This window comes from Balaenoptera physalus, assembly GCF_965194825.1.
Source record: "Balaenoptera physalus genome assembly, chromosome: 19".
Classification (NCBI taxonomy): Eukaryota; Metazoa; Chordata; class Mammalia; order Artiodactyla; family Balaenopteridae; genus Balaenoptera; species Balaenoptera physalus.
The window spans coordinates 8,882,747-8,899,119 of NC_138900.1; the positions used below are offsets into that span (position 1 = coordinate 8,882,747).

The window sequence follows — 16,373 nt, forward strand, 5'->3', positions numbered from 1 at the left end:
ATTGGAATAATGATTGTCATCACTGTTGGGAACTTTTGTTTTTTTTTTTGCCTCTGCCCTATTTCTGCCAACATCACCATCCCTGAACTTTACTGTTTTCACAGTATAAATTTTTAAAAGTTAAAAACATCACCCTCACACAAAACCATGGTGAGCACGTATCAAAGATGTTAGTTAACTTATCAATGGGGGAACTAGCAGAGAAATAAAGCTGGTTCAAGGGAGGACATGAGATATGAATATGTACAGACAGTGGGGAAAAAATGCCGGAATTAAGTTGGAAAGTTTGATACAAAACTGGTTAATGTCTTTCAGGGTTGTCTTTTCTGGCAGAAAAAAATCACTTTGAAACATGAGAATCTTCCATAACTTTACTGAGTCTGGACCCTAATCAACAATTAAATATTAAGTCCAAGTGTCATCTAGAATGTCAGAAGCTCGTGGTGGACAACGTTGTAGTATGACACTGAAAAAGCATGGAGAAATCTTGCTTCCTGGGATTCGCTGATATTTTCATTTTCCTCATTACCTAAAAGCAGATGGCCCTCAAAAGCAGATAGCCCTCTAGAATTGTTGCTTATTGAAGCTTCAGAAATGATGCCAACTGGAGACCACATCTTGAAAAGACGGTACCATCTTCCTAGACGTGGTCTGTGGTCTCACCTAGTATTGTTTTGTCTATAACTAGAATACACGGGGTTCAGAAATCAAGGCATAGAAGGGGAATGGCACCTTTCACAATTACACATAATGACCCACTTCTGTGCTTTTCCTTTCCATTCTCACAATCCTGCTCTACTAGCTCTCCGTGTGTTAAAAAAAACAAACCTTGTTTGGACAATTTAGTTATGAGCATGTGCCAATGTTTTATTACAATCATGCATGCAAGGAAAAAAGGTCTCTTGTAGGCCAACTGAAACATTTTCTCTTGGTAAGGTCATTTTATAGAAGAGAATTGTTAAATAACCCTATTAGACTACAGATTAGATCCAGGAAGTAAAGATGATCCGGTTAAAGATAGCAGATTCTTGGCTGGCAGTCAGCTGACTGTTAACTGGGTGGGCCACTGATTTCCCAGAAGTTTCATTCCATCAAAATTCAATAGAAAATGGCTTAATCATTTCACTTTATCAGGAATGCCAATTTCTTCCCTGAAAGAGGTTGTAAATTACCCACACGAAGAGCTTGTGTCGCAGATCAGGTTTGGGACATTTTAAATTTTATAGTAAGATTAATATAGCGGGTGATCTGGCGCCTCTGTCTCCAGGGTTTTCTCTGTTCCTGGAAACTAAGTGGTCCTTGCCTTGTTTCAGGGCCTGAAATAAGCTATTTCTTCTGCCTGGAATTATCTCTTCTTCATGTCTCAGCTTAAACAACCCTGTCCCCCAGTATAATAGGAGCCCCCGCTTACTCTTCAACTTAGAGTTTCTTTCCCCTGGGGCATTATCAGTTTTTAAGCTCCAAAAAGAAACTATGTTCCATTCGCCCATCACAGGACTTGGCACTGTACAAGGAGCTCACAAAAGCATCGAATGAAGATCCTCTCTTGTAAACAGTACTGAACAGAATTTTTGCAGGAGGCAATGGAATACTAGCTCTGATTAAAAATCTTGTTATGCTCCTTAAGGCTAATCCTATGATCTTGAGCCAATTACCTAGACACCGCGAGGTTCAGTCTGCACCCATTAAACGGGCAGCTTGGACTTCCCTGGTGGCACAGTGGCTAAGAATCTGCCTGCCGATGCAGGGAACACGGGTTCGAACCCTGGTCCGGGAAGATCTCACACACCGCGGAGCAACTAGGCCCGTGCGCCACAGCTACTGAGCCCGCGTGCTGCAACTACTGAAGCCGGCGCGCCTAGAGCCCGCGCTCCGCAGCAAGAGAAGCCACCGCAATGAGAAGCCCGCGCACCACAACGAAGAGTAGCCCCGCTCGCCGCAACTAGAGAAAGCCCGCGTGCAGCAACGAAGACCGAAAGCAGCCAATAAATAAATAAATAAAATAAAATAATTCTCACTTAAAAAAAAAAAAGGGCAGCCAATAGTAGCTTCCCTTAGTACAGTTGTGAGGATCAAAAGATTTTACGTTTTAATACTCGAACCCAGTCAGTGCTCCCATGTCCAGCATTTAAGATCTTCCACCTACTAAGCGAGCTCTAGGTTCTTAACTCCTCCAAAGCACTACCAAGGACCGCCCTCCCCGCCCACCCGCACCGCCCAAGGATAACATCATCAACCCAGGTCTCTAATGATGTCATCTCCGGGCCTGTTCAGCTTCATCCTCCGGAAACCTACAACTCCAGGCAACCGGTCTCCAGCCTTCGGTTATTTTTTTCTCTCCATAGCCCGAATTCCTTCTTTCCCATTCTTCCACTTAAAACTTTCGACTCTTCCCGCCTTCCCTCAAGGTAGCAATTTTCGGTTCTCCCCGCTTGCTTTCGAGCGAATTCCTCAAAGTATTTTACTCTCTTAATTAATCGCTTCACTAGCCCCACACTTCAGCTTTTTCCGTCTAAATCCTATTACCGCCGCCGGTTGTCAGTCGGCTGTTTCCGCCTCCTGTCACCCACCCTAGACACCGCCTTCGCTTCTTTCCGGATCACCTCAGTTCCTTGTTTTTTCCCAGTCCCGATTCGCTTCGGCTATTTCCGGCTCCCCAGGGCCTCCCATTCTCTCTCTAGCCCCACCCCCGTTAACAACTTCGGCTCTTTCCGCCCCTCGCGATCTTCAGCTCAGCTCCTTCCGGCTTTTTCCGCCTTGCCTCGGCCTCTCTCTCTCCCTTCGGCTCTTTCCGCGGCCCTTCGGGAGAGCAGTCTGTGCCTCTCTCCTCCACGTGACGCCGCCTCCACCTCCCAGTTCCCCCTCCCACCTCGCCCTTCCTCCCGCCTCAGCCTCTTGGCACGTCCGGGCCCAAGCCGCCATTTTGTGTGAATTTCTGACTGCGGCGGGGGCCGGGAAGCCGGGGCACCAAGGGCGGGCAGACTGACAGACCGTCGGCCTGTCTCCGCGGCCCGTTTCCTTTTCCTAAATTCCTTTTTTCTTTTTTTAATCGCCCTCGCTCGCTCTCCTCTTTTCCCTTTCCCCCTCGCTTGCTCCATTGCGCGCGGCCCGCGCTAATTACACTGAACCACCCACCAGTGTCCGTGTCCCCCGGGTCTCCCATCCCCGGGCCCGCAGCGGTGTGTGTGTGGTGGGTTCTCTCGCCCCGATGAGGGCCCCGCGCCTGTGAGCGAGTGACCCCAGGGGCGGGCTGCGGAGAAAGCAGGCGGCGAGCGGCCCGCTGAGGCCTAGGCCGTGGGGCCTACGCGGAGGTCGGCGCAGAGGTGATTCCGAAACTGAAAAAATATATACCCATTCCTATCAGGAGCCCTCAGAGCTGAAGTGTGCCCCTCCCGCCACGCCCAAGCAGTCCTTTTTCGTGCATTAACATCCCCTCCCCCCCAAAGGAACGATGGAGGCCGCGCCCGGGACCCCCCCGCCGCCGCCATCAGAGTCGCTGCCGCCGCCATCGCCGCCACCGCCATCAACGCCTTCGCCTCCTCCGTGTTCCCCCGACGCCTGCCTGGCCACCCCGCACCTCCTCCACCACCGCCTCCCGCTCCCTGACGACAGGTCAGGCCCCCGGCCCGGCCGGGGCGGCGTCCCCGGGGGGAGGTTGAGGAGGAGGAGGAAGGGGGCGGCCGCCATGTTGGGCCGGGCCGCGGAGGAGGAGGAGGAGGAGGAGGAAGGGCGGGGTCGGTGGGTGTCTCTCGCTCGCTCGCTCTTTCTCACTTGCTTTCTCTCCCGGCCTCATGCGTTTCCCCCCCCTCGCGGCGCTCGCCCGCTCTCCCTCGCTCTCGCTCTGTCTTTTTTGGGCGCCATGCTGAGGGGAAGGTGAGGAGGCGCCCCCCGGACCCCCCGCGCCCGCCCTGGGGAGGGGGCGCCGGGGGCGGGGGGGCTTCGGAGGCCCACCGGGGTCCTGGCTGCCCCTGCTCCCGGAGCTGGCAGCCACGGGCCCGCCTGCCCGTCGCCTGGCTTCGGGGAAGGGAATGGGGGAGGGGCTCCCGGACCCTTTTGGGGGGGATCTCGAGCAACAGCCCCGCTCTTAGGGGTTTGGAGTCGGGGGGGGGGCTCCCAGACCCCGGCAGTATCCTTTCTCCTGGGGGAGGTGTGCCCTGCCCTACTTGGAGAGGTACCCTAGCTTTTGTAGGAGGCAGGAAGTGGGGGTTCGTTAATTTCTCCATCCTTACGGGGGGTCCTTTCGGTGGGGGCCTCTTGCACTTTTTTTTGGCGGGAGGTGTTTCCTAGCTATTCTCTAGGGGGCAAAATTGGGAGGATCTTTCGCCCCTTTGGAAGCCCCTGCCTCCTTTTGGGGAGAAGACCCTTCCCCATGCTTTCCTTAAAGGGAGGGGTCCTCCTGATTATCGTAGGTAGGTGATGCGTTTATTGGTGGGGTTTGGGGGGGAAGCTGGTGAGGTTTGGTTTCCCTGCCTTGGAGAGGAGAGGAAGTTGGTCCCCTCTTTCTCGTGGGGTTCCCTCCTTTTTCGGGCTAAAATGGGGCGCCATCCCTTCCGGGAGAAAAGAAAACGAGGTTTCCTTGTGCTTTGGCAAGGGGTGAAAGCCAGGGCCCCCCTCCCCTTTATGAAGTGCGAAATGGGCTCGCCCCATGTCCTTCTCTGGAGGGTGATAAAGGGGCCAGCCCGGCGCGTTTCAGCGAGAGGTTGGGGCCCCATTTACCCTGCGCTAGCAGAAGGTTGGGGTGCAGGGTTCGCCCACTCTTTTTTGGTGGGGCAGGGGAAGAGGTGGCTAGAGAGTGGATTTGGAAATCGTAGAAGGGTTTCAGCCGGCAGGAAAGTGAGTCTTGGAGGGAGTGGGGGTGGGGAGGGGAAGAGAAGGTGCTGGACAGATGGCTGGCCCGTCGCAGCCCGGGGCTGGGGAGTCGCAGAGGACCCTCCCTTAGACAGGGGTCTTAGCTAGGGCTTCCCATGCCAGGCACCACGGCCCCTTCTCCCCACTCCCACCTCCCCTTTTCCCTTTCTCCTTCACAGACCATACTTTGCCTTTTAAAAGAAATGCCACCCACATTCAGAGACACAAGTGCAGCAGTTTGGTGAGCTTTTACAAATTTTTTTTTTGTTTTGTTCTGTTTTGTTCTAATTAAATGTATCGTCCTGGGACTCGCAGCCCATCGCAGCCTGACTCCAGTTCAAGGAAATAAACAGATTAGCAAAAGTCTGTTCGCTAAGCCCACGTTGGGCTTCCGGGCCCCCTCTTGGGGGCAGGTGCATTACTCAAAGGTGCTTACACGCTTTATTCGACCTCTAAGGAGTTCTCTTATGTCAGAAGTGTATGTCTTACAATGGGTTGGGATGGTAAGTAGCCTCTTTTATTGAGTAATTCAATTATCTCCCTCTTTTTGTCCCTTTCCTGCCTGCCTTCCTCCTCGCCTTTAGACCAAAGTGATGCTTGAGAGCGTGAATTTATATGTTCAAATCAGGATTGTAACCCTGTTGAGCCCTTTTAGACTTGCACATCCTTTTCAATGTTTAATTTTTAAAATTTGATGTACACAGTTTTTTCAAAAAAGAAAGTGTATTACTGTAACATGACAAAAACCTCTGTAAAAGGCCCATATGTTTTCAAGCCCTTGGTACCCCTCTTGACATTTCAGTCCATTGCTTTGTCTCCAGCCTTCATCTTTGAAGAAAGTGGATACTTCAAGTCCATTTGTAGGAGACGAGGTTACTGAATTTGGTTTATGATGCTTGCGTGCAAGTTAATGTTCTCCCTCCCCTCTGCCCCAGCCGCCCCCAAAAGATTGTGGTTCAAGTAGATCCAATTTTCTCATTTGACTCCGATGTCTCTTATGGTGATGGACGTTTAAATTAAGCAAGTCATTTGTAAAGTACTGTTTAAGCACCAAATCTGTAAAGTGTGTCAAACCTCAGTCTCCTCTCCCCGTCTCCACTGTTCCTTTGTTCGAAAGCACATGCCTGACCGTGAAAAGTCGATGCAAACGTGTTACACGCCCAGCCATGGTGGAGAGAACACTTCCTCCGGCCCCCAGTCCCCCCTCTCCTACATGTACAAGGAAAAAAACAGCAACAGAAATGACTTGCAGAACCAAACACTACTTCTGATGTGTTTTACAAGCATAAGTTCTTCCGTTAAAAGACAAAACACGTTGAAGTTCCATTTTCCCTCTTGCCCACTTTTGGTCCCTGACATACTTTGTTAGAGAAAACTTTTTAACACACAGTCCTCTTCCCCTCCCAAGATCCTGTTTCCTTTTTTCCATTCTTAGGAGAAAAAAAATTCACCGACATTTAGGTGAGGAACCATGTAAACTGCAATTCACTGGGTCACTTGTTTTGTTCTTCCTCTCGGTATGTTCACAACTTAACTGCCGTGATGATCTTAGGTATGTAAAGTCATTTGTGGGAGGAAGAAGTGTCCACACAGTCCAGTATTCCTGCAAAACAATGTCTGAAGCACAAACTGAACACACTATCCAGTGCGCAGGGTCAGCCGAAAATGAATTGCATTTATTTGAAGTTTCCCATTCTTTGTAAAATTTCTCCTCCAGGAGCCAAGTGCAGAAACTGGATGCTAACAGATGAACCTTCCAAGTGACAAGGGCTACTAAGTGTAGAAGGATGCTTTTTTAACTTTACTTTTAAAATGAAATGTTAAGGAAATTGCATTTCTTTTATAAGTGAAAATTTTAGCTGTCGTTAATGTTAAAATATTTCCTCAAGCACTTAAAAACGCTCAGGCATATCAACACATGGGTTTATTGTTTTTTCCTTCTCAAAGGAATCTCATCCATCAAATCCAAGAAGCCCCCGTAATTATGTCAAACTATTTCAGTAGTCTTTGTTTTTGAAATGTCACAGTACTACCTTTTCCCCCTCAAACTGATGTACCAGTATTAGTTAAATTTCAAATTAATGGATGTTGCAAAAAAAAAAAAAAAGGGTGTCACTCAGAATCCCTGATTCAACAGCAGCTCTTGTACACTTGTAATCTTTAAAATTTTTATGTTCTCTGGGGAGAGCTTTAATCTGAAAGCAAAAATCTCCCAGTAGAAACAGAATCACTTGTGACCATGAAAACATAGTTATTCTGGTCATAAACCCCTTTATATTTTTTATTCCCCTCAAATTTGCTCTTCAAAAGAAAAAAATGTGATTCCGCAAAAGGGCTTTCTAATTCATCATCTGTACTGTCTCCCAGATAGGGTTTCGATTTGCTCTGAAGGTTTAAATTTTTGATTATTAACAAGCCGGAGTTTTCTTAAAGTAGAGCTAGCTATTTTAGAAAACCACTAGTATGGCTTTGCCTCAGCCAGGAAGGCTGATCCCAAGGGAAAATTGTTTTGCACCTGTAGAAATGAAGGCTTTCCCAGCTGTTGACTGGCAAGTTAGAGATGAATGGTTGATTCTGAGTTTGTGATTTCCCTCCAGTTGAATGTAGACAATTTCATATCGGGCTGGTTCAGTAATTTGTTGTTGAATAATGCCTCTACCTCCGTTCCTTTCTCTTAGATCTTTTCCCTTCCCTGATGTGCGAAAAATGGATGTCTCAGGGTTGCCTTACTTCTTGTTTGCTTGTGTTACATTTTTGTGGTTATCAGGTTCCTAGAACCATCTTGTTGTGTAGGCCAGATCCAGTTACAGTAAATAACCTCTATGGTGAAAATCGCTAGTGAAACTATTTCCAAGCCTCTGTGGGTAGCTTCAGGTCAAAGCATATTCCAGAGAACCTAATGTTGGTCCCTGCAGACGATATTTTCTAGTACCAGTGACTGGTTCTGACCCAGATTAGGAGGTTAGAAGAAAATAATTCAGAGCAAATAGGAAGTGAAGTGGCTGAGTTTCTAAATGAGCAAGGTGCTCACCTGTACCTTGGTAACATAACTACTGACATAACAGGAGGAAAAAAAGGAATGTTTCTGAGATTTCTGGCAGTTGGTATTTAATAAGCTGATTCCAAGATCTGGAGGAGTAGTCTGCTCATTGGTGGAGGGAATACTGTTAAATGGTTTGAGGTCGGTTTCAGAGTTAGAACCTAATGGAAAGAGTGGAAAAGCTGCCTGTTTGGGTGGCATATAAAGTTCATTTGAGTAAGTTAAGGTAAAACTGAGATTGTTGGGGCTTCCCTGGTGGCGCAGTGGTTAAGAATCTGCCTGCCAATGCAGGGGACACGGGTTCGAGCCCTGCTCCAGGAAGATCCCACATGCCGCAGAGCAACTAAGCCCATGCGCCGCAACTACTGAGCCTGTGCTCTAGACCCCATGAGCCACAACTACTGAAACCCGCGTGCCTAGAGCCCGTGCTCCACAACAAGAGAAGCCACCGCAATGAGAAGCCCTCGCACCGCAACAAAGAGTAGCCCCCACTCGCCGCAACTAGAGAAAGCCCGCGTGCAGCAACGAAGACCCAACGCAGCCAAAAATAATAAATAAATAAAATAAATTTAAAAAACAAAAGCAAAAACTGAGATTGTTTGGTATCATGGATTTGGCTTTCCAAATTTATCGGCTGAGTCTTTGCTGCAGGCCTCTTTTGCTTTTGATAGTTCATGAAGATGCAGTCTTGAAGACATTGTGCAAAGTTTTTTGCCTGGATTTAGTAACAATATGAGGTTATGAGAGCAGTTCTTCAAATTTTTTTTTTTTTTTAGTTTATTTATTTTTGGCTGCCTTGGGTTTTCGTTGCTGTGCGTGGGCTTTCTTTAGTTGCGGTGAGCAGGGGCTACTCTTCGTTGCGGTACATGGGCTTCTCATCGCGGTGGCTTCTCTTGTTGCGGAGCATGGGCTCTTGGCCTGCGGGCTTCAGTAGTTGTGGCTCACGGGCTCTAGAGGACAGGCTCAGTAGTTGTGGCGCACGGGCTTAGTTGCTCCGCGGCATGTGGGATCTTACCGGACTAGGGCTTGAACCCGTGTCCCGTGCGTTGGCAGGCAGATTCTTAACCACTGAGCAACCAGGGAAGCCCATGAGGGCAGTTCTTAAAATACATTTCTGACCCTTAGTCAGTTGATGACCAAGATGAAGACATGGCCTGTTAGTTGGTGTAGACGTAGTTGCATCCTGCTTTTGGAATAATTTTTTTAGTAGTACATAGGTTATTTGCTCAGAGCATAGTTTGCTTCTGTTGGCCAAACTGCTCTGGGTAGAGGATCTTTCTCTTGTTTTTTTTTTTTTGTTATTTTTCATCTGTGTGAGCTGGTGACTCAGCTCGCTTTGTAAGGCAAGTGGTGACATCTTTTGAACATTGGAGGTGGCAACAGGATACGAAGGAACAGCGTGGGTTTGGAGGCAGATAAGATTGTGTTCAGTGTGCAGTGGCCACCGAGGATAATGCCCTCCTCTCAGGGGCATTGCGGTCAAATGGGCATATGCAGAACACCCACACAATGCCTGGCATTCAGAGAATCTTGGTTTCTTTATCTTCCTGCTGTCCCTACTAGAGAAAAAACTCTAAATAGAATTTACAGTCTGGTGTATAAACAGAAGTAAGAATAACATCTGTGTTTTTGAAGGAAGTCAATTTATCTTTCACTTCTTAGGTTTCTGGTCAGCAATTTAATTGCAAGGAGCTGATTGGGGTTTCAACTAAGTGGAAGCCATCTTAAGGCATTTCTTGCTGGCTCAGTGTCCTTATAATACGATGCTGCAACAGTCATGCTTTCTTGAGCTCGTGTTGGCTACCTTCCCCTGCTCATCTTTTGCAATTAAGAGTCTGAGTCAGGGCTACAGCCTCGGTAGGCCTCCTGAGACCAGGGAAGCCAGCGCTCTAGCACCTCACCCACTGCTAACCAGTCACGTCCCCTGAAGTAAGTCCTTTACCCTCACCAGAGTCTGAGAGAAATGAGCAAGGTCTGTCCCAGCTCCAAGATTCTCCCACCCCTTGGTGATTTGGCTGAGTCAGTTAAGGTTTTGTTCATTCAGCAGCCAGGCTTGTCTCGTGCTTTTCTTGGAGCCGAACAGTTTTCAAGGAGCCCTTCTCTCCTCGGGACTTTATTTAGAGTTGGGCAGAAGTTGGTACTGCCTTTACCAGGCCTCATGTTACCTTCCCGTATCTGCCCTGCCTTCTGCTGCTGCTGCAGCTCCTGATACCCAGCTGCAGGGTAGATGCCTTGAAAATGAATTGTAGGGGCCGGCTAAGTGGCTAGATCCCAGGAAGAGCCGGTAGGGAAACCTTGGCTCAGCAGCTTAGCTGAATTCCAGGCTGGATCCCTTGTCCCTGTTGAGTGATCCCAGAAAACCCTACACTTCAGAGCCATAAAGCTTAACAGAGCCTGCCTGCCGCCTGCTCCCTCCCCACCAGGCAGGCCCAGTTCTGGTAGAGAGATGGTGGGGAGTGGTGGCTGGCTGTGGACGTGGGTGTCAGGCAGACGGGATGTGCCGCAAGAGTTGCTCATCTCCTAGGTCAGTTTCCTGGCCTTCCCAAAGGTGTGACAGTACCTCTTGGGCATTGTCACATGAAGGTCAACAATTATCTGCCCGCGGCCGTCTGAGTGCTTTTCATGCATTAGCTCACCTTAGCCCTACTGCTGAGAAACTGAAACAGAGGTGAAGTCACTTGTTGAAGGTCACAGAGCTGTTGGGTGTGGAGGCAGTTAGAACCCAGCCAACCTGTACCCAGCCCTGAGGTCTATACCCAGAGGCCGTCCTGGATCTGGCACAATATCTCTCAAACTGCAGCATGCAGGCATTAGTGGGATATAAGGTCCATTTATTGATTTGCCTCCTGTATGTGGAAAACAAATGGAAGAGGGTAGAAAAAGCAGAGTACCGCAGAGGTTAAATGTGGCTTTGTGAAAGTTTATAAGCTGAGTTTTATTGGAACATTCGTTTATCTTGTCTGCGGCTGCTTTTGCGCTGAACAGCAGAGTTGACTAGCTGGGACAGAGACTGTGTGGCCCGCACGGCCTAAAGTGTTTTTTGCTGCCCTCTGCGCTGGTCTTGTGGGCCTAGTGCCTGGAGGGCGTACACAGCAGCCACCGTCGTTTATCTTTGTTGTGGTGGTGGAGGTGTTGGGGGCAATGGGAGGGGACTTTAAAGTTGTCCCCAGAGAAGAGGGGGCTGTGCTACTGCCCCTCCCTGGCTTGTTGAGGTTCCGTCCTCCCTGTGTCCCACTCCTTCCAGTGGATGTAGCGGCCCACACCCAGGCTTTGGGACCTTTAAATTGAAGGGATGTTCGTTCCTTAGAAGGAACCGGAGACCTCTTGGAGCCCAGTGAGGAAATGGATGGCCGCTAACACATCCCTTCTATGGCCCGACCCAAGGGAGCTGGGCCCAGACGTGAGTGTCACTTGGCTAAACCTCCACTGCAGGTGGCTTGGATTAGTGCCCTCCTCATTTTCCTAACAGACACCAGGGTTTAGGTTTCCTTGGGATTCCAGCCCCTGCCCTTGCACGGGGCACCAGAGCAGTCCCCGGAAGCACAGCCTTTCAGCGACAGAGGCAGCCCCTGGCTGCAGCCCTGAGGCGGCTGACCGGCAGCCACGTTCATCTGCTCCGTTGATGCACCAGTCACATAGGGGCTCTTGTCATTTGTCCTCTGGTCTATCAGGAAGCCCTCGATAAACACCTTGGGGAATGAGTTTGTGACCAAAGGCAACCCCTCAGTGACCTATTTAGAGTTTTAAGTGATCCAGGTTGCTGCCTGGGAAATGGTCCAATGTCTATGTTGGTGAAATTGACAAAGAGGGTGTGGATGGCTGAGATTGATGCCTGTTTGTGTAGACCATATCCCAAGCACCCACCCAGTCTATACCTGGCCCTGTGCTGGGCCCTTGGAAACTCAGGGATGACTGCCAGCCTCTTTCTTCTCCACCCTCCAGGAGCCCACCGTTGACTGGAAGTTAACAAATAATTGTATACAGATAATTGCGTATATGAACAAGAAATCTTTGCATCCCAGGCCAGGTCTCTTTTAAGAGGAAAATGTTAATACTTTGTCTTGGCTGAATGGAACCAAATTGATTCCCCTGAAAAAATTATAAACAAGAAGTCTTAGCTCACAAGTTTCGTGGTTCGATTTTCCTTTCTGGAATAATAAAAATCGTCTCTCTTTGGACGAGAACCAGCATCTTTCCAGCTTTAAGCAATCCAAAGCGTGGTTGGCCTGAGAAGGTGGTTAGGAAATTCTTTGTTGCTGCGAAGCAGATTTCAGAGGTTCATCTGACAGGAAAAACTTGGATCAGAGAGATGCCTCTGTCAAGAACACGAGCTGTTTTCAGAGTGAGTGGGAGTAGGAGAATAGCTATTTGAGCAAAGAAAAGGACACTTTTGACTTAGAGATTCATCTAGCAAGCTGGGTTTTTCTTGGTCAGCTTGTTTTAAACTCTACAGAAATGTTCTGCCTAAGAGGTTTGTGTGCTTGGACGAACCCCAGTGTGGATGCCACACACTTGGGAGTGTAGCGATCCTTCTAGCATTACAGGACTTTGGAATTTTCTTCCCTTGGATTCATGTTGCTTTCTGTCCCTCTTGGGATAAGTCCTATTTGTTTTTTTTTGCTAGGATTCCTTGGACCTTTGTGGGCACGTCTTTTTTTTTTTTTTTTTTAAGACACTATTTATTTATTTACTTACTTATTTTGGCTGCGTTGGGTTTTCATTGCTGGGCGTGGGCTTTCTCTAGTTGCGGGGAGCGGGGTTACTCTTCGTTGCGGTGCGCAGGCTTCTCATTGTGGTGGCTTCTCTTGTTGCAGAGCATGGGCTCTAGGTGCACGGGCTTCAGTAGTTGTGGCACGCAGGCTCAGTAGTTGTGGCTCATGGGCTCTAGAGTGCAGGCTCAGTAGTTGTGACGCATGGGCTTAGTTGCTCCGCGGCATGTGGGATCTTCCCGGACCAGGGCTCAAACCTGTGTCCCCTGCATTGGCAGGCGGATTCTTAACCCCTGCACCACCAGGGAAGTCCCTTCTGGGCACCTCTTGTTCCCTAAACTATCCAGCTGTCTTTTGGTCATATTTTTGAATGTCCCAATTCCATTCATTTGATGTTGGATGGCCTGGATTGGCTTTGTGTCTTTGCATGTTGATAGTTTTTACTCCTAAGCAGTTATTCTGGGCCAGGTTGGTGCTAAACACTTGATTTACATGGTCTCAGGGAATTCTTCCTACGAGGATATATATCCATCCTGGAGGTTCCTTTACTGCCTTCACTTCACAATTGAAACAGGTCACAGAGTGTTTAAGGAGCTTGCCCATTGTCTTAGTATCTTACTTTGGCATTTTTTGCAGTACTGTTTCATTTAATCTGTTTTCTGTACCTATGTCTTAACTTTTTTCCAACTCAAGTATAAAGTTCAGGGTGAGAGTTGTTTTGCTTGTTGGCCTGTTTAGTAAATTATTCTTCTTTGGATAATTTCTAATTGTCTCAAGGGTTGCGGTTAAGAGCTGGATCTGGAGTCAGAAAGTCCTGGACTCTGGTTCCAGTTCTGCTTCTTCCTACTGTGACCCTGTGGGCATATTTCTTCCCATCTTTGAGCCTCAGTTTATTTGTCTGTAAAATGGGAATACTAATGAATTGCTACTGCATACGTTTGTTAATGCGTTTCAGTGACAGATGTGCAGAAGTGGAGAGCACAGCAGTGTGGTGCCTGGCATGGAAATTGCTGCTACAGGATGTTAGTAGTGAATATTTCGTATGGCTCTTGGCTTTTATAAGACCCTGGGGTGCCCAGGAAGGTTTTGTAGTTGAGAAAACCACAGCAGAGAGGTGAGGGCTGGTGGAGGCCCCCACCTTGAACTCCAGCTCTTTGCTAGGGAAATTAACTTCTTGAGGACCTTGATGAGCTCTCTTCCCTTTACTGAGAGGTTGTCCCCACCCAGGGCATCTTTTTTATTTTTTAACTTTTTCTTAGGGACATTTTCTAACATATTTAAGAGAAGAGAAAATAGTATCTTAGATTGCCTTATACCCATCACCAGTTTCAACAGTTATACACATTTTGCCAATTTTGGTTCATCTCACTACCTCCCCCCATCCCCCTTGAATATTTTAAAGCACATCCCAGACCTCATCTTACTTTACCCATACATTCTTCAGTATGAATCTTTTTTTTTTTTTTAAAGTATTTGTTTGTTTATTTATTTAGGGCTGTGTTGGGTCCTCGTTTCTGCGTGAGGGCTTTCTCCAGTTGCGGCAAGTGGGGGCCACTCTTCATCGCAGTGCGCAGGCCCCTCACTGTTGCGGCCTCTCGTTGCGGAGCACAGGCTCCAGACGCGCAGGCTGAGCAATTGTGGCTCACGGGCCCAGCCGCTCCGCGGCACGTGGGATCCTCCCAGACCAGGGCCCGAACCCGTGTCCCCTGCATTGGCAGGCAGACTCTCAGCCACCGCGCCACCAGGGAAGCCCCTTCAGTATGAATCTTTAACTTAATTTTTTTTAACATAACCACAGAACCATAATCATGCCTAACAAAATTAACAATAATTACTTAGTATCTCAAATACCCAGTCCGGGTTCAGATTTCTCCAGTTTCCCCCACGTTGACTTCTGGCAGTAGGTGTGTTCGTGTCAGGGTCCTGGCACTGGACAGGCTGTCTTGCTTCTGTTGAAGTGAGGGGTTCGGGCTGTGGCTTGGGCTTCTCCTGTGGTTGGTTTGTGCTTGCTGCTCAGGTGGTGTCTGTGATGTGGGCATGTTGCCATGGAAATACTGTGATGTCACTGAGCCAGTTATGACCGCACCTGAGAATGTTGAGGGGGAGGGAGACACAGTGCTTCTTTGCTCTTGATCTGTGGTTGGTGAACCTAGGTAGTAAGGACGCTGAAAAACATGTGCAAGACCCAGAGGTTTATTTCAAGAATTTTCTGCCTCTGAAAATCCCTCAGTGAGGTTCCCCCCGTGGCTGCTTCACCACGGCCTAAATCGAGGGAAGGTCTCGGGGGCCTTCCTCAGCCGTGAGCCGGGAGCCAGTTTTGTAAAGGAAAGGCTCCTGCCTTCACTCCTAGTAAATGACTGTCCTGCAGGGTTGGATTTGGGGATCCTGGACTTCTGCATTTAGGCCTGTTGTTTAACATTTGAAGAGGCGGAGCCTCCTTGTAATTTTTGTAATCTTGTCCCTAGTTAATGGGTCATTCAGAGCCTACCCAGGCAATTTGTTGAGAGTTTGGGCAGTTAATGATCATAACCCTGACCTTCACATTAACCTAGCCGCCTCTTGTCAAGGGCTCTCATGATCTTCAGGTAACAGCCGCTGCCCCCATGGGTTTTCATCTTTTTTGTTTCTTGCCTGTCTCTCCTCTTTCTCTCTCTTTTTTCTTTTGTAAATCAGGTAGATCCATAAACCCAGGCCCCTTTCAGCTTCCATCCAACTCTCGTCTAGAGGATTTCCGTGTTGCCAAACTTAATTTTTTTAAAAAAAAAATTTTATTTATTTATTTATTTAATTTTTCACTGTGTTGGGTCTTCGTTTCTGTGCGTGGGCTTTCTCCAGTTGTGGCAAGCGGGGGCCACTCTTCATCGCGGTGCGCGGGCCTCTCACTATCGCGGCCTCTCTTGTTGCGGAGCACAGGCTCCAGACGTGCAGGCTCAGTAATTGTGGCTCACGGGCCCAGTTGCTCCGCGGCATGTGGGATCTTCCCAGACCAGGGCTCGAACCCGTGTCCCCTGCATTGGCAGGCAGATTCTCAACCACTGCGCCACCAGGGAAGCCCCAAACTTAATTTTTGTAAGGGACCTTTCTCCCTTTTTCCCGGGGCTCAGCTCTCGTTGTGCCTTTTCCTCCTGGTCAGCCACTTGGTTACTTTCTCATACCACCTAGGTGAGAGCTGAGGAAGGGGAGATGTCGATTTGTCAGTTTCGTCAGCAGGATTTATTGGCAGAGGACGGTGGCACAGACGGGCCAAGAAAAGTGAGAATTTGTTGGCCAGCAGTTAGCAGTGGTCCCCGAGGGGAGTTGGCTGTAGCTTCTCCATAGAAAAAAATGCTTCCCAGTAAGCACTGCAGCTGGTTTAGGATTATCCCTGTGGAGGTGTGCTCATGCTAGCTGGTTCTTAATACAAATAACTATTATTTGTCTGGTACTTACTTTGTGCCTGCCCCCCATGTCAAGGGTTTTATCCATGTTATCTCGTTTAACCCTCACAACCCCTTGAGGTAGGTACTACACTTATCCCGTTCTGCAGATGAGAAAACCGAGGCTCAGGTTCCGTACCAAGAGCACACGCTAGGGAAGACGCAGAGCTGGTTGAGTTACTTGGTCTACAAAAGGAAGCAGGATGCCCAAATCTGTAGACTGGTGGGTGGGCCCAGCCTCCTTTGAAGCATGAGGTTTCTTTCCGGTACTGTTTTTGCCAAGCCCATGGTATGTGATGAACCTGAAACACTTCTGTGCCCTGTGGAGTTGGCCCAGTAGGCATTCCTTAGAATGGGCAC

At 48.6% G+C, this 16,373-nt stretch overlaps 1 protein-coding gene across 10 annotated transcripts in view; it reads left to right on the forward strand.

Moving 5' to 3' along the window:
- Positions 1–2,878: 2,878 nt before the first annotated feature.
- ZC3H4 (zinc finger CCCH-type containing 4) overlaps positions 2,879–16,373 on the forward strand; it is a 42,780-nt gene continuing 29,285 nt past the window's right edge. For 5 of the 10 annotated variants that reach the window (XM_082438220.1, XM_082438221.1, XM_082438224.1 and 2 more), the window contains exon 1: positions 3,447–3,612. In XM_082438220.1, the coding sequence (XP_082294346.1) occupies positions 3,452–3,612 (161 nt within the window). In that variant the 5' untranslated portion in view covers positions 3,447–3,451. Of the gene's footprint in view, positions 3,324–3,446; positions 3,613–3,720; positions 3,874–5,027; positions 5,090–16,373 lie in introns of those variants that run through there. The other 5 variants (XM_082438223.1, XM_082438227.1, XM_082438226.1 and 2 more) reach the window with 5 other exon arrangements.